The sequence below is a fragment of the Sciurus vulgaris genome, assembly GCF_902686455.1.
Source record: "Sciurus vulgaris genome assembly, chromosome: 2".
NCBI lineage: Eukaryota > Metazoa > Chordata > Mammalia > Rodentia > Sciuridae > Sciurus > Sciurus vulgaris.
Window position 1 is genome coordinate 189048745 of NC_136462.1, and position 27358 is coordinate 189076102.

The following is a 27358-nucleotide window of genomic DNA, read 5'->3' on the forward strand; positions in this document are numbered from 1 at the left end:
TGTTTTAACTAGAGGGAGCAAAGGTACAAAACAGTGTTTTGCAGACAGGCACACACAGTGTCTAGGAGACAGAGAAAAGTCCAGCCTGGCCTGCCATGAGTCAGTGAGAGCTAGCATGGAGGCCGATGACAAAGGACCTTGATGTCATGTTCACCAGTGTGGCTGAGACCAGTCAGCAGTTCACCAGCCGGTCTCCTCCAGGCACACGCTTCCCTGGCAGGAACATGGCCACCGGTTCTGACCCATAGACTGTGAGAGCACAGAATGTGCCCACTCTCTAGGAAGAACCTTCCACGCGTCTTCTTCCTTCTTCACCAGCTTGCTGCAGAAGAGCAGGTGGCCTTGGGAGCCAAGGCGTCGAAGGCAGCGAGCCACAAGGTGGATGGAGCCTGGGCCCCCCGTCATGATATGGAAGATAGCTGCCATTGAGGAAGGAGCCCAATCTGGACCTCAGGTGAGCAGGAAATAAACCTGTGCTGATCTACTCCAGGTGTGCATTGGTTCCCCACGTAGCACGACAAATAAAAGGATGAAGAAGATGAGGGAAAGACGGCAAGAGGAGTCCTGCGTTCCTCACGTTCATTACGGAGGGCCCTTATTCCAGGGCTCTGGCCCCAGGCCTCAGCCGTGAGAAAAAGCCACTGGCCCTAGGAGGACAGAGCGAGGAGGACAGGTGCTCTCTTTGGATGAGATTCCAAAAGACACCTCTTTGTCTGAACGTCCATTTTTCTTTCGTAAGAGCCTCTTGGACCCACTAAGATCAGTCCCTGATGAGCATTTAGTGAGTGCCTACTGGTTGCAAGGCCTGTCCAAGGCTGCAGGGGTGCTCCTTTTACCCAAAGCCCCCACAAGTCTACTTCCTGGAGAAAAGACCCTTCCATATCTATCTTTCAGGCTGGTGTCTCCATAATTCACTACTTGTCATACCGAAAATGATAAATGGTACCAGGCTGTTCATTAAGTAACACCGTTACATTCCATTGTAGTTGAATTTCAGCCATTCTGACAGCATCAGTCTCGTTGGATACTAATGTCTTTTTTTTTTTTAAACAAATGGGATACATCTTGTTTCTCTGTATGTGAAGTAGAGGCATACCATTTGTGTAATCATACATTTACATAGGGTAATAGTTTTTGATTCATTCTGTTATACTTCTCCTTCCCCCCCACCTCTCCCACCCCTCTTTTCCCTCTATACAGTTCCTCCTTTCTCCATTCTTGCCCCCCTCCCATCCCTTATTATGTGTCATCATCCGCTTATCAGCGAGATCTTTCGTCCTTTGGTTTTTTGAGATTGGCTTATCTCACTTAGCATGATAGTCTCCAATTTCATCCATTTGCCTGCAAATGCCATAATTTTATTATTCTTTATGGCTGAGTAATATTCCATTATATATATATATATATATCACAGTTTCTTTATCCATTCATCAATTGAAGGGCATCTAGATTGGTTCTACCATCTGGCTATTGTGAATTGAGCAGCTATGAACACTGATGTGGCTGTATCTCTGTAGTATATGCTGATTTTAAGTCCTTTGGGTATAGGCCGAGGAGTGGGATAGCTGGGTCAAATGGTGGGTCCATTCCAAGTTTTAAGGAATCTCCACACTGCTTTCCAGAGTGGCTGCACTAATTTGCAACCCCACCAGCAATGTATGAGTGTACCTTTTCCCCCACATCCTCACCAAAGCCTATTGTTGGTTGTATTCTTGATAATCGCCATTCTAATTGGGGTGAGATGGAATTTTACGGTAGTTTTGAAAAAATATGGAACGCTTCACAAATTTACGTGTCATCCTTGAGCAGGGGCCATGCTAATCTTCTCTGTATCGTTCCAATTTTAGTATATGTGCTGCCGAATATGTCTTTAATGCTTCTCTTAAGCTCCTGGCTTTCAGTGCTGGGAGTCAAACCCAAAGCCTGGTACGTGCTGGACACACATTCTACCACTGAGCCACCCACAGGCCCAGCGCCCCTGCTGGAGCAGAGGCACCACAGCAGCAATCCCGAGTCTGGGCTTTTACTGAGCAGTTGAAAGATGGTTTAATGATGCTTCGTTGTGCTTTTCTTTCTTTCTTTCTTTCTTTCTTTCTTTCTTTCTTTCTTTCTTTCTTTCTTTCTTTCTTTCTTTCTGGATAACATCTTTTAATCTACTATTGGATTTCTATTTTCTATTCGTCGAAATGATCTGAAGTTCCTTTATAAAAATAAATTTGTTTAATAAAGTCAAAATATGTTTTAAATAGGGAGTAAAAATCCAAATGGTGTGTGGATACAACATGACTCTGGAAGGCCTGTCGGTGACTAGCACTTGGGACACCCTGCCTTGGCCACGCTGTCACACCTCTGGGCCTTTGCCAGGCTGGTCTCTTTGTCTGCTTTTCCATGCTGACCTCACAGGGCTGCCCTGGACTCCCTCTGGGCTGAGTCACCTCTCCACAGTGGCCACTGATGGAATCAACCATGGTGTGGCTACATTGTGGACAACTGTATAGGAGTTTAAAAAATCTGACAAAGTTCTTTATTTGAAAAGATGTGGGAATATCGCCAACAAACACACAGCAAAGAGAAGAAAGCAGAGTTTAAGAGACCGTGTGTTATCTGCAGCTCTGGACAGGATCGGCTGATATCAGGTGTTTCTCTATGAAGCTGCCATTTTGTAGGTCGAACCTGGTCAAAGGTTAGCGATCTCACACGTTCACTTGATGGAGGCACAAGGCACCCCTGGGAGGAAAGAAACCCAGGTAATGCTGCCTACAGTGTGCGGATGTGGTCAAGACAGGGACAGCGAGAGGAGACCAGACTCTATACTTTTATACGTGGGGGGCAGGGGTTGGGACCAGATGAATGTACACAATTCCTCCAAATTAAAGAAAAAAGATCCTGAGGGCCTTTAGTGCAGGTTTTCTTTGGCACAATGCTTGTGTCCACACCCCTGAGCTGGGGAACTGAGGCAAGCAGGGGAGAGACACACTGGCCAGAGCTGGGGGCTGACCAGGGAGCTCTGACAAATCCCACACTAAAGGACCACTCAGTGGCATTTACCCGCTCCACCCAGTGGGTCAGAGCCCCTGGGGCCCCAGCCCTTGGCCGGGCTTGGCCCTGTGGGGTTTCGGTTTGACACTGGGTTGCTGACCTTGTGGCCCCTTTCCCTGTGGGGATGCAGGAGGCAGGGTCTGGTGCGAAGGAAGTTCCAGCCCTCCTGCGACAGGGGCCGCATGGGGGCTCTCCCAGGGCAGCCCGCCCTCCTGCCTGTGTGTCCCCTCACTTCAGGAGACAGGATCTCCCTGGTTGGCCACTGGGCTTACAGACCCACTGAGTGATCACCGCCGAGAACTCACCCTCGGCTTCTTCAGTCAAAAACACCAGGAGGAATCACTGGACTAGAGTGACAACAGGCGACAAAAATCTCAACTGCCACCGGGAGTGGTGGCACATGCCTATAATCCCAGTGACTCCGGAGGCTGAGACAGGTGGATCGCAGGTTCAAGGCCAGCCTCAGCAACTTAGGGAGTCCTTGTCTCAAAAGAAAAATTAGCCTAGAATGCAGGAGGCCCCGGTTCTACCCCCAGCACTGCAAAAAAAAAAAAAAAGACCCCAGTAAAAATAAAAAATAAAAAGGGCTGGGATGTGGCTCAGTGGTAAAGTGCCCCTGGGTTCAATCCCAGTACAAAAAAATAAAAAAGACAACTGCCACTATTGGTGACCACTGTGCCAGGCATGGTGGTCAGTGACTTGTCCAAGGAAAAAGTGCTATCCAACCGCAAAACCTGTGCTTCCGAGAGTAAATGATGTCTGTGCTTCTGCTTCTCCATGTGGAAGTTGGGGGACCCGAGGGGACTTGAAAACAGACACGCCGTGAGGGGACAGAGCAGATGTTTTGGACAGAGCACGCTGGGGATGTGAGATGGCAGTTTTACATCCCTAGGGACACGGGGGCAGGTGTCACTAGGTGCTCATCCCTTCTTCCACACAAACAGAAAACTACTGTGGTCAGGGGAGACAGGTCTGGCTAAATGCACCCACCTTCCCAGATCCCGCACGCCTGGGGAGGGTGGAGTCCCTGGGCAGGCCTCCCGTGCCCACACAGAGAAGCCCTGGCATTCAGACCTCTGAGCTTCCTCTTCTCCCTCCTGGCATGCAGAGGTGAATGGATGGGGCGTGCGCAGTGACCACCTCTGAGCCGAGGAAGAAAGCCACTCTCTAAGCACAGCAGGAGGGAAGGACAGGGGAGCTGGGTCCCTGAGGGCATCCTGGGGCTGCCCGGGCAGCCCTACAGAGTCTGTCCGGTCCTGCCCAGAGGCTGAGGCCCACGGGTAGTTTCTGTTGCCTGCTGGCCTGTCAGTCCTCAAGGGCAGCACTGAGGTCCACAGGTAGAAGTGTCAGAGAAGCCAGAAGCCCTCCTGCTTTAGCAAATCCAAGGTCAAGGCTGTCCAAAGTTGGCCTGGACCATGTGGAGAGATGGTGAGCGCCCCTTGCCTGGAGATACAGAATGGAGACGGAAAGAGCGCTTGGCAGGGACAACGGCAAAGGCATTTTAATTTTGGCTGAGGTTGGACCAAAGGGCCTTGTGTGCTTCAGTCACGCCCACTTGGGGAGGTGAGGAAAGGACCCCATGACATGGGCCCAGTTATAGATGGGCAAGTGTATGTGGCCTGCGATGACCTCAGGGCCACTCAGGCCAGGTCCAGCTGAATTTCCAGCAATGGGGAGAACATGCTGTAACGGCGTGGCGTGGCGTGGCGTATCAATGGCCTCCCGGCACTTGCACAGTGGCTGCTAAAACAGAGGAACGGAACTTTGAATCTATTTAATTTAAACCAATTTGGATTTAAACCAGGGCTCCTCTACTGGACAACAGAGTGACCTGCTTCCATCCCTGCCCACACTATCTCTGGTCACCTCTCTATCGTCCTCCCCATCACTCCTCGTTGGCCACACTGGTGTCCTGACTGTCCTATAGCACCTGGGCACTTTTCCTGGTTCTTCTCCCACCTGTGGCTCTCCCCAGATGTCACTCTCCTCTGAATATCAATGAGGCCCACCCTGGCGTGTCTCCTCATCTAGGACGGAGATGTCGGGAAGACCAGGATCCTCTGGTTTTCTTCCATGAGCCTGGAACACTACCTGACACATAGGTCACCCTCCATAAAGGTTTGCAGAATGTGTCTGAAGAATTAGATGAGTAGAACGGAGGACGGCTCCTTCTGTGTGGTCTTCCCCACCACCTGTCCGTCAAGCTCCTTCCTGAGCCTCACGTGTGCTGGGTGCTATGCCAGGAGCTGGTACCTTGACCAAAGTGCCAACACATAAAACAGGGCACCCAGACTAGAAGGGAGCTCAGTGCTTCCCAGGGAAGAAAGTCTGAGCTGCGTGAGGCCAAAGGAAGGAGCCGGTATGGTCGGTGAGGTCAAGGGTGAGGGAAAAGCATTTAGGGCACGGGGGACAGCATAGGCACCCAACCATCAGCAGGGAAAAGAGTGGCCCCTGGAGGACGTGTGGCTGAAGGTAAGTGACAGGAAGACTGGCGGGTGAACTAAAGCCAGACAGGAAGTGGGCTGAAGGAAGGAGTCTGGAATTTGTCCTAACCACAGACATCTTGGTACCTCTGTCACATCTCCTCTGTCCATTCCCAGTTTCACCTTCGGCTAAGGAGGACTGGGCAGCGTCACCAGCACTGCCAGGGTCACACAGCACAGCCATCCGCAACCTGCCCAAAGCCTGCTCAGACTCTGCAGGGGGCTCCTCACCCCCGCCCAAGCCCAAGCCCAACCCCGCGGTGGGGGAGTGTCTGCCCAGGGGAGATTTTCAGTAAATAAGGGGCTGGAGCCAGGGCAGGCAATCCTGGGGGTACTGGGCTCCCAGCCGAGTCCAGTCCTGGTGGCCTGCAGCACACACTTGTGCCTGCTGGGCCCCCGCCCCACTCCCTGCCTCTCGCCTCCTTCCCTGGCATCGCCTCCTGAATAAAGCACTTGCACCAAATCCTTGCCTGGGCTCTGCTTTTGAGGAAATTCAAACTAAGGGTCCCAGGAAAGTTTTGTCCAGCAGAGTGGCAAGGTCAGGCTGACATTTTTCAGGCTGCTGTGTGAGGATCAGAGGGCAGGAAGAGGAGCAGGAGCTAGGAGGGACCCCTGCAGTGGGCCAGGACAGAGGCTGGTGGTGGTGGCAGTAGAGAGAAGGGGCTGGAAACACACAGGGGTACCTGGTTCCCCTAGGACCAGAGGCTTGAGGGGCCAGTGGGGTGACACTGAGGCCCGTGGCGGCCAGGCCTCCCTGGGAGAGCCAGCCTTGCCAAGCTCCATCCCTCGCGCCCCGCCTGGCGCTGTGGACCTGCTGCGAGGGGCTATTTTTAGGGAGCTGGGTGTTTACTTGAAGGATTCGAGGCCTGGCTTTATTTTTATCTCCCCTCCTGGTGGCAGAGCCTCGCTGGTGTGGATTTGGGAAGGGAAGCGGAAGCTGGAAACCCAGCTGAGCCAGACAGCGCTCAGGGAAGGAGGGTCCTGACGGAGGAGCCTGCTGGCTTCACTGTGTCCCACTCAACTCTGTCCTAGGGGCACAAACGATGGTAAAACTAGCCCCGGCCTGTACGTACCTACCAAGCACCACAGAGCGACACAGCCACCCAAAGCCCTTGACACACCCATTTCATGGGTCTTCACCAGAGCCCCAGGAGGCAGGGCTGTTGCTGTCCCTACTCTACGGATGAGGAAGGTGAGGTTCAGAGAGGACACAGGATGGACAGGTGACAGTGCAGGATTCGAGCCTCCATTCCTCAGTCTGCCCAGCCTGTGCCCTCGGCTGCTCTGCCAGACAAAAGCACTGCCAGGCACCGAGTGTCAGGTTTCCATAGCAGGACAGGAGCCTGGTGCGCAGGGGCCGAAAGGCTTTCTCTTCCAAGGGCTCAGAGGGCCGAGTCTGGGTCAGAGAAAGTGAGTTTGGACTAGTTTCCTCATCTGTGAAATGGGCTAATCTAAGAAGCAGCTCATTGCTCATGAGGATTAATGAGATGGATCCCATAAACCACCTCAGCCTGGAGCCTGGCAGGCGGAAGTGAGAGGGCACTGTGGCGTCCCTGCCCCCGTCCTGCACCAGGCTCTGTCCCAACACTGCACATTGAAGAGCATCCTGGATCTTCTCTCATGATCCCCATCGTAGAGATGGCACACTGGGGGATGAGAAGCTTAGAGGCAAGCATGTGCCCAAGGCCACATGACCAGCAGTGTGTAGGCCTGAAGTCCAGGCCGCCTGACCCTGACCCTGACCCTGAGCTCTCGGACACACACCCTGCAGCAGCTGCAGGCGTCCTTACCCCAGGGTTCCTGTGTTGGTGCCCTTCTGGACTTGACCCCTGAGTCCCTGGCACTCAGCTCGAAGTGAGGAAATGCTCACCTTTGGGGTCAAGGGGCCCTTTTCTCTCCAAGGTGCAAGCTGTCCACCTGTCTGTTCTCTGACGCTGCTGTTTGGGTTAAAAAATAAGGTGGGGAAGACTCTGTGGCTGGGTCACAGGGTTGGGGATGACAAAACCTTCTCCACCCCTCACAGAGCCTGACCTCGTCCTGCTGAATTTGGTAACATGGCCCAGAAGCCAGTGAGGCCTCAGGAGCCCTTCAGTCACCCTCCCTCCAGCCATGCCCCTGCCGCTCCACCCCGCTCACCTCCACCCTGGCCAGGGCTCTGCCCCTTCCTGGGCCTCAGTTTCTCCATCATGAGATGAGCACATGGGGCCTCTTCCTGCCTGAGGTGACTTCAGCCTGACTGGCTTTTCCTGAGGGCTGGTTCTCTGCTCTGGTTCTCTGCTCTCCACGCTCAGAGGCGTCCCCGTCCCACACACACATGGCACCCTGGTCTGACGTCTCCCTGCTGCTGAGGACCCGGGCTAGCCCTTCTCGCTCTCCCAGACCTCTCAGTCTTGGAGTCACAGCTGCCTCGTGTATGTCGCCAGAATCCCGCCCGACAACTCAGGAAATTCCATTGACCCCAGTCCTGGGTCTCTGGGCGCCAGGGATTTTGTCCATCTGGTGATTTGGGAAGGAAGGACATGAGGGAGGGCAGGAGTCCCGGGCTAGGGGCCCTTCTGTCGTTTCGAGCCCATCCCCAGGGAGTTAAATACACTTAACGGAACCTCATCTCCAGGAATCTCAGGAGGCAAGCTAGAGACAGAGAGGACAAGGACACAAAGGCAGTTGTCCAGAGGGAGCTGAAGGTGGTCACTGGGTTCATGGCTCACCTGAGTATCCTCAAACAGCAGCCAGGGCTGAGGAAAATCACACTGGTAGGCTAGGTGTGTGTGTGGGGGGGGGGGGGGGGCCTATCTGGAGCAACCTTTTGGAGGTCAGTGGGGGTCCCCATAATAATTACAATGCAAGGGGCATATGGCACACACCTGTAATCCCAGTGACTAGGAGGCTAAGGCAGGAGGATCACAAGTTCAAAGTCAGCCTCAGCAGCTTAGTGAGGCCCTAAGCAACTTAGCAAGATCCTGACTCAAAATAAAAAATAAAAAGGGGGCTGGGGATGTAGTTCAGTGCTAAATTACCCCTGGGTTCAAGTCCCAGTATCAAAATAAATAAATATATAAAATTCTTTTCCACCTAGAAAATCCGCCTCTAGGAATTTAACCCACACGTGTACATTGCAACCATCATTTAAATCTTTGTTAACCATATATTGGAGGGTGGTGTGGGACGCTGGGCAGGGGTGATTTAGAATTTTGCTTTTTGTTTATATTCATCCACTCAAAGGTACTGTGGACCCCATGGGGAGAGAGTCCACTGAACGCATTTGGCAGTGAATGTCAGGAGTCGGGCCCCTGCAGAGACTCAGGTGAGCTGACATCTCCAGGTAGTCCCTGCTTATCTGCAGTTTCACTTTCCAGCTTCAGTTACCCAAGATCAACCACGGTCAAAAATATTAAATGGAAAATTCCGAAAAGAGCAATTCATAAGTTTAAAATAACTTCTATGATAGCATATTGTTATAGTTGCTTTATTTTGGTATTAGTTGCTGCTAACCTCTTACTGTGCCTAATTTGTTAATTAAAGTTTATCCTAGATATGCAGGCATAGGGAACAGTCTCATGCACTCATTGGGGGTCTTGGAAAGCAGCTCAGTGGATAAGGGGGACTTCCTTATTTCCCACACATGCCAATGGTGTTCAAATGTCACTGGTAGGAAAAGTCTCCAGCCTGTGAGCAAAGACATGGGTCCTTGGATGCTCAGTGCAGCCTCTTTTGTGATCATGAAAAGATAAAATGGTTTCATTCTCCACCAGGAGAGATTGGTCGAAAAAATCATGGCACCCCAAACTTTGGGATATTCTAACCCCACCAAAAAGAGTAAGGCAGACCTACAAGCCTAAGAGAAAAGGACTCAAAACGTGAAGTCAAAAAGGTAAGCTGCCGTTCTAGTTTTAGGAAAAACACAAGCAACAAACCACAGCAGAGGAGGCAAATGGAAGAATTCCTCAGGTGAACTGTTAATGTCACTTAGCAAGTGCAAGCCGGGCCGAAGTAAGACAGGAATTTTATTGCCTCTTTCTTATTTGGATCTTCCTTGAATTTTAACAAGTATGTTATTTATAGCAGGGTTAAAAAGAGCAAAAGAAGAAAAGAGAGACAGAGAACCCCACTATTTTAAGTAGCAGACGGGTGCCGTGGCTACAACAGTTGCATTTATAATAGCAGCTGAAGGAGCAGACGCTGGGGTCAGAGTGGGCCCTGTTCCTTACCAGCTCTGGAACTCTGGGCATGTTTGAAAAAATCCCTTTGTGCCTCAGATCGGTCGACTCAGTCTGCCACATACTAAGTCCTCAATTAATGACACCCAATGAGAGCCATTATCCCCAGGACCTTGTGTGATCCCTGGAGACAGGCAAGGCTGAGGTTAACTGCAAGTGTTGCTGAGCCCCGGGGTCTCCTGACTCATGTCCCAGCGCTCCTGCTCCACTGGCCTGTTCCTGCCACAGTGGCCTCTCCCTAGTGGAAGAGGATGAAGGGATTGTGGTGAGAAGCAAAGGATTCTTGGTCTCTATCTCAACTGCTGACAATGTCCTGCCTGTGCAGGAGGAAAATGTGCTGGGCGACCTGGGGTTCACCACTGCCCGACTCTGTGCGTCTCCCCCACACCCTTCCCTTAATCTGCCCACCCCACCCCCAACTAAGGTGCATGTGGTCCCACAGCTGCCAGCCAGGCAGAGCGCCACCTCAACCGCCTCTTTCCTTCAATAAAAAATAAAACAATAAGAACAGAAGAAGGATAGATTGACACTTCTGGAAACCCAAGCTCTGGTTTGCTTCCTACTGACGTCACCAGCCCCGTCCTCCCACTCCAGTGCCCTGCCACGTTTACAACAGCAGCAGAAAGAACAAAACACTGAGGAATATTTAACAGAAGAAGTGCAAAAATTGCACACTGAAAACCACATTACGGGAACATTACGGGAAGAAATCGAACTGAATTGTTCATAGATTGGAAGACTTCAAATTGTTAAAATCACAACACTTCCCCAATTGATCAACAGATTCAACAAAATCCTTATCAGAATCTCAACTGCCACGCCACTTGGGCAGAAAGTGACCATCTGATGCTAAAATCTATGGAGAAATGCAAAAGACCGAAGATATCCTAGATAATCCTGAAAAAGAACCAAGTCAGGGGATTCACACTTCCCAGTTTCAAAACAGTACAAAGCATAGTAACAAAGAGCAGCCTCTGACAGAGGCCAGGTACAGAAATCAATGGAATAGAATCAAGAGCCCAGAAATAAATCCTCACAGTTATGATGGCTTGATTTTTGATGAGGTAGCCAAGAAAAAATGAGACATTTTGAACATTATTTCAAAATGTTTGTTGAAATAATCTTTTCAACAAACAGTGTTGGAAAACTCTACATCCACAAGCAAAAGAATGAAATCAGACTCTACCCCACACCATCGACAGAAATCATCTCGAATCACAGAGCTTGACATAGGAGCCAATACTACAAAATACTTAGAAAAAATATACACAGGAGAAGATTTCAGATTAAACAATATTTTCTCAGACATGACACCAAAAGCATAGGTATCAGAAGAAAAATAGATTAAATTGAACTTCATCAAAATTTAAAGTTAGTACTTCAAAAAACTCCATCAGGAAAGTGCAAAGATAATCCACAGAATGAAAAAAAAATTGCAAAGCACATATCTGAAGAGCCTCTGAATTCAGAATTGACAAAGAAGTCTTACAACTTGATAATAAAAAAAGACAACCCAATTTTAAAATGGGCAGAAAGTTTGAATAGACACTTCTCCAAGAAGATATAGGAATGGCCAGTAAGTTCAAGGAAAGAAAGTCAACATCATTAGTCATTAGGAAATGCAAATCAAAACCACAAGGAGACGACCTCCCATTCAAACAAACTAGATGTGAAATACATTGGATAAAACTGAGAAAGCCAGACACAGTGGTCCATGACCGTAATCCAACAGCTCAGGAGGCTGAAGCAGGAGGATTGCAAGTTCAAAGCCAGCCTCAGCAACTTTAGTGAGACCTTAAGCAACCTAGCAAGATCTTGTCTCAATGTTTTTAAAATGCTTTAAAAAGGGCTGGGAATGTGGATAAAGCACCTCTGGGTTCAATCCCTGGTACCAAAAAGAAAAAAAAAAATTGAGAAAGAAATAATTTATGTGGAACTATTGTTGACTATTAGGTGGAATAATAGCTTTAGGGTTATATAGGAAATACCCTTATATTTTAGAGGTGCATCTCAAAGTGCTTTGAGGTGAATTCTTTCATAATATCTGAGTTTAGACTTGTTATGCTTTGGATATGAGGTGTCCCCTAAAAGCTCCTGTGTTAATATTCAGAAGTGAAATGACTAGATTTTGAGACTGTAACCTAATCAGTGGATTAATCCACTTAATGAATTAATAATTTGAAAGGACTACTGTAGTAACTGTGGGCAGGTGGGGTGTGGCTAGAGGAGGAGGTCACTGGGGATGTGCCCTGGGGGGTTATATCTTGTCCCTTGGTTCAGCACCCCCACTCTCTGCTTCCTGAGTGTCCTCCACCATGATTTCTGCCATGACCCACCACCTCACCTCCAGTCCAGAACAGTGGAATCAGCAAACCCTGGACCAAACCTCTGAAACCAGGAACCCAAAATAAACCTTTCTTTCCTTTAAACTCTTCTGGTCAGATCTTTTGGTCACAGCCATTAAAATCTAACTAACACAGACTATTTCAGGGAAAAAAAAAAAAAAAAGTTGTAGATAAAAGATAAAGCAAATAGACCAAAATGGCTCACAAGTTTTTGAGTACATGAGTCTTCATGATACCAGTCGATTTTTATGGATGTTTAATTAGTTCCATAATAAAAAGTCAAAAAAGGGAAGATTTAGGGTCACCACACAAATCTCTAGTTTTCTTGAAAAATCAAGAGCTGTGCTAACACCGAGTTCATGATCCTGTGGGTGGTCATTGGCCATAGCCAGGAAGTGGCAGGCCCTCCCAGGAGACTGGAGGAGGCCAGGCCCCCGTGTCCTACCCCTCTAATAGTCTACCACCTCCTTATACTACAGACCCCCCTCGCAGGGCGTTCAGATGGTAACATCAGGCCCCGCTCCGGCTCCTGCTCCTGGCCTTGGAAGCTGACCGGGCCTACCGGCCTCATCTCGAATCTCCCCTCCCCGCCAGCACTCTCAGTGACTCACTGCTCCCAAAATACTCCCCACACGCCCCCACCTCCCTGCTGTCGCACATCCTGGTGCCTCCACCTGGGACGACCTTCCCTCCCCACTCTGATGAACCCCGACCAGAGGTGGCTGCCTGCGGGGAGCTCTCCCTGACCACCCCTGGGGCCACGGGCTGCTCTTGGCTTTGGGACCCCACTTTCAGCTCCTTCCTCCCTTTATTCCACCACCGACCGTTTCCCATCCCTGTCTGTTGACACCATGAGGCTGGAGGACGGTGGCCCTGATGATCCACTCTGTGTGCCCAGGGCCTCTGCACAGGCCCTACACTGAGCAAGTGCTAATCAGAGCTTGTGAAAGGAGACCCAGTTCAGGTCAGGAGGCAGCGAAGAACATTCCTGACCCGCTCGCCGGGCTTCAATGCCCACAGCTCTGCCATGGCGCCGCCCTGTGTGACTATTTTGAGACACTTACCCTGTCTGTGCCTCAGCTTCCATCTGTAAAATGGGAATAATAAGACCTTCGTAGTTCTGTTGAAGGACTGCACAATGTAACAGTCATGCCTGGCTCTCAGAAATAAGAACAATATCGGTGCTACCTGCATATAAATTTTAAAAGCAAGCTCAAACATGGGCAGTCACCAAGACCCTCCCTTAGACCTCGTTCGTCCAGGGCCAAGCCCTCCTCCTGGGGTAGCCTGGTGTAGAAATAGGTGTAGGCAGTGTGAAGTCATGACTTGAAATGGCATCAAACCCAGTTCCTTTTTTTGGTTGTGGGGATTGAACCCAGAGGCACTTTACCACTGAGCCACATCCCCAGCCTGTTTCATTTTTTTATTTTGAGACAGAATCTCACTAAGCTGCTTAGGGCCTCACTAAGTTACTGAGGCTGGCTTTGAACTCGCGATCCTCCTGGCTCAGCCTCTGGAATTGCCCGGATTAGAGGCAGGTGCTACCACACCCTGCGGTTCCATTCTTCTTTCAGTGTAGAAGAAAGTCCTGCGGAGGTGGTTAAAGCTCTTTCAAACCTCCAACCTCTTGCCAAGGTCTCTTTTCAGTAAAAAGAACAGTCTTCAACGCAGCCCCTCTGGCCATCAGCAGACTGCCTTGGATTTGAATGACTGTTCTGTTTTCAGCACGCCCCAGGATATGGGTTTCCCATTTACAAGGGTGATCAGGATGCCCTTCTAATTTTTAAGTAACTGGTTAAAAGATGAAGATTCAGGACCTAAGTGTGTGTGGGGGGGTGTGATACGGATGTGACCAAAGTTGGGAGTGTGGCTTGTGAGAGGTGAAAGTTTGGAGAACACATTATATGAACTGAGAGAAGAGAAGGCCATCCCCCAGGTGACTTCAATCTCGGGGAGACCCAAAGGTCCACACAGAATGAGATCTGATTCATAGTAACAACTTCTACCTCCTGTTTGAAGAGGAAAATAAGCCCCAGAGAGGTGCAAACTTGCCTGGGGTCACACAGCTTCCAAGAATCTGAACCCATATTCAATGCTGGGCCTTCCAATGCCTCAGCCCGAATTCTTGGCCACTGGGCCACCTGGCCGCCCACACACAAGAAAAATTCTGTCCCTAGCAACTTGCAAAGCCACCTCTAGTCCTGCACTCAACTTGGAAGTTCTGAGGGCCAGCCTGAGGAGGAGCTGAAGGTGGGGAGGGGTCCGTGGGGACAGAAGACGGAGCAGTTCAGTGATGTCACCCCAGCACAAACCCTGAGAGATTCTGAACGTTTGACCCTGGAGTAGCTGAGAACTCTCCAAGGATATCCCTCACCAGCGCCACCAGGGACACAACAAGAATACCAGCCAATGACAATAGCCTTTGACATTGATTGAGTGCTTCCTGCTTGCTGGTCCTGCACAGAGCTGCATAGGCAGGCTCCGCTTTAGCCCTGAAGACACTTCAAGGTCAATACCATTTTTCTCCCTTTAGAATTGAGGGTACTGAGAGCCTTGGGCCTAGCCACCTCCTTTGCTCCTTCCAGAAGGGAATCACTTAACAGGGTGCTGGTGTAACAACCAGAGAAGTTCGGGCACCTCTCCAAATGTCCCAGCTTTACTCTACAACCCAGCACCCACGACCTTAAAAGGCATTATGGAAGAGTTCCTCATCACAAAATCAGAAGGCAAGGGTCTAGTTCCACCGCCAAGCAGCTGTGGCTACGTCTTCATCCTTTCTGTGCCTCAGTTTCCCCACCTGGTCGGTGGCGGGGCTGTACTATCTCCAGGGGCCTGGATGGATCTAGAACAACACTACCAATAAAATGCAATGTAAGTCACGTGGACGATTAAAATGGTTTCTATATGCACATTCAAAAAGTAAAAGGAAACAGGTGGAGTTGATTTAAATAATCTATCTTCTCTAATTCAGTATATCTAAAGTATAACATTTCAACATAGTAATAGATTACATCCTTTTCATACAAAGTCTTGGAAGCCCAGGGTGTCTCATAACTCAGGGCATCTCAACGCCGGCCAGCCACATTTTGAGTGCCCCCAGGCACAGGTGCAAGGGACTAGGACACTGGAAGATGCAGGTCTAGAGTCTTTTTCCACCTCTGGTCCATTTCAAGGATGAGATGTGTCTGCTTTCTCCCTTCTCCTGGGAAAGGTGTCCTAATGGTAGACTGAGCTGGACACACAAGCCCAGGGACAAGAGCTGGAGGCCAGGATGGAGAGAATCCCAGGCCATGCAGGCTCCAGGAAGCTTCTGGGAATGCTTCCTGTCCCTCTGTGACCAAGACACTCACCAAAGCCCCAGGGAAGGGGAAGAGCCACAATCCCGAGTTTCCTCTTCACTGAAGACTCCCTTAATTGGAAATTCAGCCTGAGCTGGAATCTGCACAGAGCCACCCCAACACATGTGGCACCAGCCCCAAGGCACAGGGACTTGCTCCTCACACACAGGAGGACTCCAGATCTCACCTGCGCTCCGCTCCCAGGAGCACCAGATGGAAGAGTCTGCACACCAATGTCTCACTCCTGAGGCTTGGGCAGCTGGGAGCCCAGTGCCCTTCTGCGCAGGGAGAGCTCAACACCTCCACATTCAAGGGTGCAGGTAGCGGCAGGAAGGTGATGGAAAGGCAGGAAAAGTAAGGAGGCAGAGGGGGCAAGACTGTGCCCCAGGAGAGAGAGGAAGGGGGAAATCCCTCCTTCTTTCCAGTCTTCTATTCCCTCGCCTTTAAATTCAAACACATGAGATCCTAACAATGGTTGTTTTTACGGCTGGCTGCTCTGTGCTGGGCCCTTTACAGGTCTGAGCTCATTTCCTCCTCCTAACAATCCCGTGAGGAAAGAGGATCCCAGGGTCAGAGTGGTGACTTGGGTAAGTCACCCAGCTAATCAGTAGAAGAGCCAGAGTAGTCTTCCAAATCCAGAGTCAAAGTTCTCCCCCGTGTCCCAGTGTGGTCCAGCACAGTCCTTAGCTTCTACCTGTCATAAGCATAAATACCCAATTGTAATCTATTTATGGGTTGGGGTTTAGCTTGGTGGTAGAGTGCTTGCCTAGCATGAGCAAGATCATGGGTTCGATGCCCAACACTGCAAAAACATGAAAAAAAAAATGTTCTCTTTAGAAAAATGAACAAATCTCCTATACAGAAGAATCTCAAATAATATATATGGATATCTCCCCCAATATGTGAAGCTTTATTCTAGACCCTTCTCCTTGATTGTGGGATGAACTTAATGTCTGCATTCCAGAGAATGCAGTATGGAAAGGGGAAAACAGTAACTTTACATCAGAGATTCTCGGCAGACTCTGCCGGAACCAGGTGATGAGGTCTTGTTTTGGCATGAGTAAGTCACGTGGGTTTCACTTGACCCTGGTGCGATTCAGTGAGAGGGCATCTTAATTCTGTGGTCTACTCCAAAACCTACAATCTGTCTGATTATGAGAAAAATAATTTGACAAAGTCAAACGAAGGGGCATCCTACAAAATATCTGAGCAGTAGACCTGCAAAACTGGAAGGACTGAGATACCATCAGAGATCAGAGGCCACTAAGGAGACGAGACACCTTAATGCAATAAGGGATCCTGGACATCAATGAAAAAACTTAAAAAAAAAAAAAAAAACTAGTAAAATTCTTATCAAGGCTGAAGTTTAATGAACAGTAATGTGCCAATATTAGCCCTGATGAATGTATTACGGTAATATAAGAAGTCGGTACGAGAAGAAATTGGGGTGGAAGGTATATGGGAAGTCTTGGTACTATCTTCGCAACTTTTCTATGAATCTAAAATTATTCCAGCATAAGAGTTTTAGTTTTATAAAGTTCTCCCTTTGATCCAGAATTAGACAATATCTGGACAATGATTGTCCAGAATTAGACAATAAGTTATAGGCCACCTGGTCATAAACATGGTCCTGTCTCTTAGTTCATTTATGCTACTATAACAAAATGTCTGAAACTAGATAATTTATAACCAACAAGAAGTTACTGGCTCATAGTCCTAAAGGCTGAAAAGTCCAAGGTCAAGGTAAGGCAAGCTCAGCATCTGGTGAGGCCAGTATCTTCTTCCAAAATGGAGATTCACACACTGTGCCCCCCAGAGGGGAGGAAGTCAGGGTGCTCATGTGGCACAAGACGGAAGGACCAACAAGTAAAAGGAGACAAACTCACCCTTTCATAATGGCATTAATTCTACCCAAGAGGACAAAGTCCTTCTGGCCTAATCACTTCTCTAAGGTCTCATCTTTTAATACTATTACAGTCAATGACAATTAAATTCCAACATGAGTCTAGAGGGGACAAACTATAGTAGCTTCTAGCCAAGAAGTTTTAAGAAAATCACCCCAAATTTCTTTCCCCCTAATGATACAACTTTTCCAGGTTCATAGGGATTTAAAGCTTATAAAGTTAAGAAAGAGCAAAATGCTCAGGTTAAAACTGCAGAATCAGAAAGCAAGGGGCTGGAGCATGGTTCTCCCACTTGCTTGCCAGGTGGTCTGGGTAGTCTTTCTTTGGACCTTGGTCTGCACATCTGTCAATAAATGAATGGTGACAATAGTAGAGATACCTACTGAGCGGCGGCTTGATCCAGCACTGTAGTAGACACTGTGGTGTGCCATCCAGCCTCCCCTTCAAGACCGAAGGGTTGACTTCTCCCACGCCAGCTGCTCAGAGAGCAGAACTCTCTTGGCTGAAGAGAGCAGTCCAGTCCTGATCTTGCTCTTTATTTTTGGAGGATCACCTGCACAGTGCTAAGGGCGACTCGTCCCAGTTCCGTCGTCCCAACCTGGGACATCTTTGAAGGTCATCTCCACTGCAGAGCGCCCCTTGTGGTTGGACAGGCCTTGTGGAGATCTCATTCCTCCCCAGGGTCTCCCTCTACCCTGTTCTTCCTCCCCTTCCCCAGAGGTGTGCTCCCCACGAACACCCTGCCATCTTGGATCTCCACCTCAGAGTCTACTTCCGGGGCAACTCACCCATTGCAGGACTGAGAACTACTGGACTTCACTATCTTTCTTAATCCTCAGACCAACCCTGTTTTTATAAATGAGACAATTGAGGAAGAAAATTAAATGAGCTAAGAAATTGTGACACCATCTGGGAGAACTGGAACTCATACAGGCAAACGGATGTGCCCAGGTCTTTGAGCCATAAAGGACAGGAGTACCAGGGTTTGTCTCTAAGTCTGCTTAACTCGGGCCCCAACCTCCAAAGCAGACCCAAATGGCCACCAACAGGATCCCCAGCAGCACCGGGACAGTACCATTGTCATGCCACAGGCGTGACTGTCCCTGCGGCTCACTCCAAAGTACCTAAGTGGGCAGCAGGAGGAAAGGGGAGCAATCCAGGAAGAAAACCCAGCGTGAACACAAGTCCTCCAGCAAGAGGGACTGCTGGAAGATAACGAAAGGCCCAAGTGACCAGCATAGAGGGAAAAAATCCAGGCCCAAGATGAGAACGGTAGAAGGTGAAGCTGGATCAGAGGGCGGAGCCAAATGACAGAAGGCCACTCGCTAACTGGGTGATTTTGGAGAAATCACCTTAGCTCTCTGACCTCACCTGTAAAATAGCAATAAAAATAGTCTCTATCTAATAAGGTTCTTAAGAGGACTGAAGGAGTCAATATTTGTCAACCACTTAAAATAGCCATCACATAGTAGGTGCCATACATGTTTGGAGACAATACAAATCTTCATCTGAAATAAAAGGAGAAGACGTGGAGGAATCTGAATGTGAACAACAGGGCAGGTGCTTAGGGGATGGCAGGCAGGGTGGATGGGTGCCTGGTTGGGTGGAGGGCTGGGAGGACATGGGTCAGTGGCTGGAGGTGTAGTGGATTGTTGGATGGAAATATGGTGATGGAGGTGGATGGGCTGATGGGAAGGTGGTTGGGTGAGTGGGTAGGAGGGGTGTTATTTCAGTGGATGGAAGCGTGATGGGGAAAAGGGGATGCGGCTGAATGGTTGGGCTAATGGAAGCAAAACTGATGTTAGGCTGGGTGGCTGGGAGCAGCTGAGCGAGTGTCGGGGACAGGTGGATGGGGGACAGACATGGGGCTGAATACAGGTCTGGGCACTTGCCTGGGTGGCTGGGTGGATGGATGGGTGGAGAACTGGATTGTTGGGTGAGTAAAAGGAGGCACCGTTGGACAGATGGGGGAGGACAGATGAATAAAGGGTTGCCTGGGGGTTGTCCAGGTGAAGGTCAGAGAGATCGAGTGGCTGCAGGTAGTGGGATAGATGGAAGGGCCAGGTGGACAGAGGGGTTGCTTGGGTGGGTGTTAAAGAAGATACAAGACTAAAGGGATTGGATGGAGGCTGGATGGTGGACTGTGACTGTGGGTGCCTGGATGGTTGAGTGGGGAGCTGGTGGGTATGAGAAAGGTCGGGTGGAGGTAGGAATTAAGTCAGCCAGGGTGCTGGTGATGGCAGGTGTGGGGGACGTATGAGGGTATGGATGGATGGATGATTGGACAGACAGACTGACAGCAAGTGACACCAGCTACTGAAGCCCCCCGCCCCCCAATTGACCTCACAAAGGTCACGAGGGAATGTAAAAGCAGCAGAAACGGGCTTGGAGACGGCCTGCTAGGCTGGCCCGCTCCAGGACCCGTCCCCGACAGCCCCGTCCCGCGAGGCCCCAGCCAGGCCTACCTGGAGGCGGCGATCTCCGCCTTCTGGCGCGCGATGGCGGCGGCGCGCTGGGCACCCTCCACGCTGTGATCCACCTTCTGGCGGACCTTGTTGCTCTTGAGCGGCAGCACGCGGCGCTTGGTGCCCTTGACCAGCACGTTGTGGCGGTACTTGCCCTCCTCGCGGTGGCCGTCGGGCAGCGTGGTGCAGCCGTAGCCGTGGCGCAGGTTGTCCAGCCACTCGCCCTCGTAGCGCAGGCCGCTGGAGCGCTCGCTCACGCCGAAGCCCGAGCGCTTGTCGTTCTTCCACTCACCCATGTAGGTCTCAGTGGTGGTGGCGTCGATGTCCGCCTCAAAAGGCGCAGCATCGTCGGCGCCCTCGGCGCCCTCGCCCAGGCTGGCGGTGGAGGCCGCGTCGCTGGCGCCCGAGCTCAGGTCGCTCTTGAGGAAGCTGATGCGGCTGCGCTGGCTGCCCAGGGACGTGCGTGACTCTGTGCGCCGCAGCTTGCCCAGCAGCGCGCCCCGCTGGAAGAGGCCACCCCGGGGTGCACGCGCCCCCTCGCCGCTGGCCAGCAGGCTGAGCGCGAAGCCACCTCGTGGGATGGCCGGCGAGGGCAGCGTCGGGCCGTCGGAGGCTGGTGAGGTGGGCGAGTCCGGGGCCACCGTGCCATTGCTGTGCTCGCTGCGCAGAGATGACAGCGACGTGCGCAGTGGCGAGCGCACCACCACGGCCATCCCATAGGGCACACTCTGGCGAACCCCGTAGCCGTGTCGCATGCCATTGGTGAACTGGCCTTGGTAAGTCCCTGTGGGCGAGGAGAGCTCACGTCAGTGGGTGGCACAAGGTGCCCTGCATGTGCACAATGTCTGGGTGTGCAAGGACCGGAATGGGAAAGGCGGGTGGCTCTGAGTGGGAAGCACGGCCACCTGAGGGGCAACTGGTGCAAGTTACTGTCAGTGAGGTTGGAGAGGGTTTGCCCAATGGTGAGAATATTTCTGCTGGTGGGAACATGGTAAGTTCACAAGCATGCAAGGTAGGCAAGTTGTGTGGGTCAGGATGTCACTGTGTGAAGTTGTATGTGTAGTCGAGGCCCTGGGAGTGGGTGAGATTCAAGGACTGTGCATTCACACGGAAGGAAAAAGCCAGGAGGAATCTGCAGGGTGGTGTGAATATTTCTGTTGTTGGGAACATGCTAAGGTCACAAGTATGCAAGTCGAGGTGTGTGGGTCGGTGTGAAAGTATTATTATCTGAGCAGGTGAGGCTCTGTTGAAGTGAATCTGAATGAGTGTGCACACATTTTGGATCACACACTGGAGAATGTGCAAGAGCACGAGTGGGCAGAACAGGGGGTTTATGCAGTAGCATGGCTGCATTTGTGGAAGTGTGCAAGGCAGTGTGCACGCAGAGCGTGAGATCGTGTGAGTGAGACATGAGGGGATATGACCTAAGGGTACGAGAGCGTGCGAGGTCTTGACTGCAAGGAAGGGAAGAGTGGAGGGAGAGGGCAAGACCACTGGAAGATCAAAAAGTGCCACTCTGGGTGAGTTGGCAAGGTCCTCTAGGTACATGAGATAAATGCACGTCCCAGGTCATGTGAAGGTTCAAGGTCATGAACAGATAGGGCAGTTCATTTAGTAACATGAATATTGGAAAGCATAATATTGTGAATGCATTTGTGCAAGAGACTTTTGTGGAGCTGAGTGCCCTGGCACACCCAGGTAATCCCAGTGACTCGGGAGGCTGTGGCAGGAGGATTGTAAATTCAAGGCCAGTCTCAGCAACTGAGCAAGGCCCTCAACAACTTAGACTCTGTCTCAAAAACAAAAAACAAAAAAAAAAAAAAAAGGCCGATAGGGGCTGGGGATGTGGCCTGGTGGTGAAGTGCCCCTCAGTCAAATCCCCAGTATCCAAAAGAGAGAGAGAGAGAGGGAGGGAATTTTGTGGGCACGTGTGTTAGTGTTTTTTACTATCTGTGATCACAAGTGTGAGGGCAGTGTGTTCAGAGTGGAGGAGTGCCCAGGGTCCCATGGAGGTGACATTAAGGGTATGTATGAGGTTCTAAGTGAGCAAGGCCACCTGAGGGGCTCAGTACAAGGCAATACGCGGCTGGAGGCTGAGTGTGCGGTGTGGACACCAGTGACACTGGGACCGTGGAAGACCACTTGAGCAGGACATTGACGTGGACAAGGAGACGTCAGCAGACACAGCCCTATGGGGACACTGTGGGTGAGCTACCCAGAACAAGACAGCTGAGGTTAGTGAGGGATCACTCAAGTCCTCTGTGAGCAGAGAGGGGAGCACAGGCTCCAAATACTGCCTCTGCCCTTGTTAGCTGTGTGACCCTGGGCAACGGACTTGAACTCTCTGTGCCTCTGCTTCCTCATCTGCAAGGATAATAATTACCTCTTACTTCATAGTGTTGCTTTAAGGGTTAAATGGGTTAATACCACTGAAAAACTGAAGGAAAAGACTGATTCTGCAAAGCTGGACTAGCTCCAGAGGCCACCTGAGCTGTACAAAGAAGCTGACACAGAGTTGCCAAAATGACTTCACCCTGCACCCACATCCTTTTGGCGGTTCTCCCCAGGGCTCCATCCCAAACCCCGTCTGTCCTCCCTGATTGCTTACCTCATTCCTATATATCCTACTGAGCCCCCAAAATATATTCCCCACCCCTTCCCCGTCAGCGTCCCTCTGCGGCTCCAGATGTTAGCCCGGAGGTGAATGTCCCCCAGATGTTGCACAGCTGTCTCCAGCTCATCACTGTCTCCGGCTCATCGCTGTCTGCACACACGCCACCTGCCCCACCGCTTGTCTTTGCCTCCCCCAGCAGCACTGAGACTGGTGCTGTCCCCACCTCCATGCTCCAGCAGGCAGGGCAGTGCCCGACGTGCGTTCACTGCACTGAAGATGGAAATTCAGAGCCCGGGCTTTAAACAGCACGACCCTCCCCACCTTTAACAAAAACTAAATGGCCTTTGCTGTGGTTGGATCTTAATTGTCCTCCGACTATCCACGTCAAAGGCTGGTGCTAATGCAAGGTGGGGCCTGAGAGAGGCAGGGCCTGTGAGAGGCGGGGCCTGTCGGAGGCGGGGCCTGTGGGAGGCGGGGCCTGTGAGAGGCAGGGCCTGTGAGAGGCGGGGCCTAGTGGGAGTCTTTAGGCTCCAGGCCTGCTGGGGCCAAGGGGCTGAGGACTGCTGCCCCTTCCTCTCCCTCTCTGACTTCCTGGCCGGGAGGTGGGTGGCTTTGCTGTGCCACGCACTCTGCCATGATGTGCTGCTTCTCCACAGGCCAAAGGCAACAGGGCCAAGTGATCACGACCTGGAACCTCCAAAACCCCAGGCTAAAATAAGTCTCTTCTCTACAAGCCCTGTGTGGGTATGTGTTACATAGTAACAGAGGCTGACCAACAGCCTTCTTCCTGGCCAGTGTCCAGGCAGGGAGAGGGGCAGCCATCTGCGGAGCAGAGGGCGCAGCTCAACCACCAGGCCACTTTTGCATTGTCTGTTCCTGCACCCAGATCCTGTCTGACCTCTCCATTTAAAATCAGCCCGCCTGCCCGCCCACCCCGCTCCCTGGTTCACTGTTATGGTAACCGGGGCGTTTATCCTTCCTGATGTGACTTACAGGACTTGATTACTACCTTCTTTGGTTTTCTTCCCCAGCTAGAACCGAAGCTCCATGAGGGCAGGAGTCTTTTCTGCTTTGTTCTCTGGAACAGCGCCTGAAACCTGGAGGTGCCCGTTGACTGGCTGACGCTGTCTGGAAAGGCCACCACGCGGCGTGGCCTCGGGCAGCCCCCTTCCTTTCCAGGCCTCATTGTCCGCTTGAGTGGATGTTCTGTAGGGTCGGGCCTAACTCCGAGATGCTGGGCTTCTGGGCACAGGGACACGGTGACTTTGGAGGTACCCAGGGGCCTCTACACTGCCCAGTCCCTCCTAGAATAGGCTGCTGCCTTTGAGGGCCCCTCTGCCACCTGCCCAGCCCTTTCTATTAAGAGTCCCACTAAGGGTTGAGGACGATGCTGAAGGCCACTTAAAGGTCTCAGCAGTCCTGTGAGGCAGCTCCCTACTTATGCTCATTTCCAGGAGAAGCAGATGGTCTGAGACATTCAGCAACTTAACCAAGCCTTCCTTCTGCAGAGGCTCATGGTTGGAGCCAGTGGTCATTAATCCTGGTGCACAGTTGAAGCATGGGGAAACTTCTTAAAAACCTACTGATCCCTGGGCTTCACCACCGGAAATCCAGCTTTAATCTGGTGGGCAGAGTCCCTAGTGTTTCCAGCTCCTCTGTCCAGCACGCAGGAGCAGCTAGGAGTGAGAGACACGCCGGTCCTTACCTCCCTTCAGTGACCAGCCACAGAAAACCAGGACCATAGTCCTGGACTGTCAGCTATACCCAGGCCAAAGAGAAACCGAGAGAGACACAGAGAGGAGAGCATGGGATGTGATCTCAAGAGGAAGGTGTAAACATGACCTCCTTTTCTTAGATGGATGGAAGGATGTGCAGAGAGGTCGTGTGACTGACCCCAAGCCACACAGCAAGAAAGCAAAAGTGAACAGAGAGATGAGAGAACGGGGTGATGGACAGATGAAGAGTTTAGATGACTTTAGATAGATAGATAGATATAGAGAGAAAGAGGAAATAAACTTTTAAGAAAACAAGAAATGCCCAGCATCATATATTCTAAAACTGTCTATCAGGGCATCTTGCAACCCATCTTTCCAAGTAGACCTAGAATCTGGGTACTTGTCAGCATCCTCACTTGGACTAGGTGGTGGCAGGAGCCCCCATTCTCTCTCACTTGGATTTCAGCAGGAGGCCGCACTGTGCCTTTGCCCCTTCTGCCTAATCCCAACACAGTAGTCAGAGGGATCTGTTCAAATATGAAGAAAGTGAGATCACACCACTTTGCCCCTTCAAATTCAGAAGAAAAGCTGAAGTCCCTAGCGGCCCACAAGACTACCTAATCTCATCCCCCTCACTCCTTTGTTCTCAACTCCTCCCATTCTCCCCTTTCCCTAACTGTAGTCACAGAGACTTCTTGGGCCCCCGCCCCGTGGTGGTCCTGCCTCAGGACCTTTGAATCTGCCATTCCTCTGCCTGGAATGCTCTTCCTTCCATATCTACATGGCTCACGTTTTGCCATTGTGAAGCCTTTATTTATCTCGTCAGTGAAGCTTCCCCTGACCACCCTATTTAAAATGATAGCCCCCCAATATCTTTTAATTTCCTTCTTTGCTGTGCTCTTGTAGCATATCTGAGACAACATTCTGCTTTTGCTTTTTTCTATCGCCATCTCTGTCAATCTCACGCAAGTTCCGTAAAGGCCAGAATTCCTTTCTGCTTTGTTCGCTGCAGTACCCTCAGGCCTAGAACATGCCAGTAGGTACTGGTTAAATACTTGCTGAATGAACAGCCCGCGTTCTGAGGCTGCGGGTCTCTTTCTACCTTACCCATCTGAAAGCGGCCCTGTGCAAGGCCTGGCGAGGTGCTCGGTGGATCCCATTTTAAGAAGAGGAAACTCTAAGGCCCATCGGGATGAAGGACCTGCCCGGGATGACCTAGTTAAGGTGCCGGAGCCAAGACTCCCGCCCGTGCCTGGCTGTGCCCCTTCCGCTGCTGTTCAGAAGAAAGAAGGAAAAAAAGCAAAGTGAGGAACTCAGCAGGGGAGGCAGTGATGGCGAGGGGGAGGGACAGTGAGGGGGAGAGAGAGGGACAGTGACCCCGGCCTGGAGGAGTTGGCGCAGTTAAACCAGCCAGCCTCCTCTGGGCTTTAGCTGGGTGTGGGGTGGGCAGACATGGTCCCTTTAAGCCCAAGAAAAACAGTTTGCAGCAGAGAGCAGCCCTTGGCCACCAGAGGAGGAACCTGCCAGGCTGTTTTAGGAAACTTACGGGCAGTGGCAGGAGGCACAGACCCCCAGGGAGGCCGAGGGCGACGGGGCCTCGGGAAGAGGGCAAGGCCAAGCGCAGGGCCGGCTCCCTAAGCCTGTCTCTCTAGGACAGTTCTCCCTGGGGACAGGAAGAACACATGGGAAGGGGAGAGAAGGAGGAGACTGCCCACCGTCATCTGACTGAGAAGGGCCGTCTCTGGAAGGAGTGTCCTCCCACAGCTGCTGAGCCGCCCCTCACTTGGTCTTGTTGTCCCTGCAGGACATCTCAGTGTCCTCAGAAGAAGGACCAAGACCCCCAGCAGCCCACTCAGCCTGGTATGCCTCTCCTTTCTCATCCTGGGCTGTTCTCTAGCCTGAATAGCTTTCCAGCCTCAGGACCTTTGCACATGCTTTCTCCTTTTCTTGACACGCTCTCCTCCTCCTTCCCCTTGCTGACTTTGACTGACAGTTCAAGCTTCAATTTAAATGTGATTTGACCCAGGAAGATTTCTCAAACCCCTTCCCCAAGTACTGCCAGAAATGGCCACATGTTGTCATGTCACCTTCTTAGCACTTTCCAAATGCTGTTGAATCACAATTATGCTTCTGAATTCATGGTAAGACTTTCCTTCCCGTCTTTGGCTTCCAAAAGGAAGGAAGCTATGGTCAGTTTCTTTCTGTCCTGGTCCCAGCATCTAGCGCTGTTCCCAGGGCCAAGGAAGCCCTCGGAAAACATTGGATGACCTTGCAGCTGTCTTTTCCCAGGTGACACCTTTGTCATCTCGTCTCCCTTGAGACTCAGTTCAGCGGTGGATGGCCCTGGCTGCCTAGGGGTTCAGCTCCAGATCCAGCAGCTCAGCCCTGGGAGTTACGAGGTGTGTGAAGCCTGGCAAAGGCCTGAACCGTGGTAGGTCCAGCCCTGTTCCCGAGACAGGGCTCCTGCACTTCATAGAGCTGGCTGTGCGGCCTCCCTGCAGGGCCTGGCTGGTTTATCACAGACCACTGTGCATCTTAACCTCGACTCTGACCCCGAGTGCTCCTGAGGTCCTGATATGTGTACCATCTGCCTTTTCCCGCACTCCTTGCGTCTGATAGGCATTTGCTGTGGACCACGCATCCCTCAGGCCGGGTGCTGGCAAGGTGAACGGAAGGGCCGCGGTCTCTGCTCACAACAGGTCTGGAATCCAGTGCTGGCGAGAGACTAAGGTCAGCCAATCACATGCACACGCACATATTGACACACACACATGGACGCATACATGTGCCAGCCACAACAATAGTCCTGATGAGAGGTGACGGTTCAGGTCTTGAGTGGCGTGGGTCGGTTGCAGATTAAAAGAACTACACGGGAGGCAGCTGGCAGCCCGGGAGAGCTCTAGAAAGGCTAGTTTTCTTTAAATGTTTGCTTTTGGTGCTGGGCATGGACCCCAGGGCCCCGGGCCTGCTAGGCAAGTGTTCTGCCACCGAGCTGCACCCCCAGCCCCCAAAGGCTAACTTTTTGGCAGGCCAGAGTCTTTGCTCAGAAAAGCTGGCCCAGGAAGGATTAGCTGTAAAGATGAAAAGAAGCCAGGAGGGCAGAGAGAACTCGGAGGGAGGGGAGGCGCCCAGCTCCAACTTTCTCCTTCCTGTGCTGCTATGGGGGGTCACGCTGTGCCCGGGGGGCCTGAGGCATTCTGCTGCCTCGACCCTGGGAGAAGGCCTCTGAGCTCCCGTC

At 51.3% G+C, this 27358-nt stretch overlaps 1 protein-coding gene across 1 annotated transcript in view; it reads right to left on the minus strand.

Annotated features, from left to right (window-relative positions):
• The window catches only part of JPH2 (junctophilin 2), a 63338-nt gene that overhangs the window by 21894 nt on the left and 14086 nt on the right, over positions 1 to 27358 (minus strand). The window contains exon 2 of the mRNA XM_079126915.1: positions 19792 to 20575. Within this exon, the coding sequence (XP_078983041.1) occupies positions 19792 to 20575 (784 nt within the window). The remainder of the gene's footprint in view (positions 1 to 19791; positions 20576 to 27358) is intronic.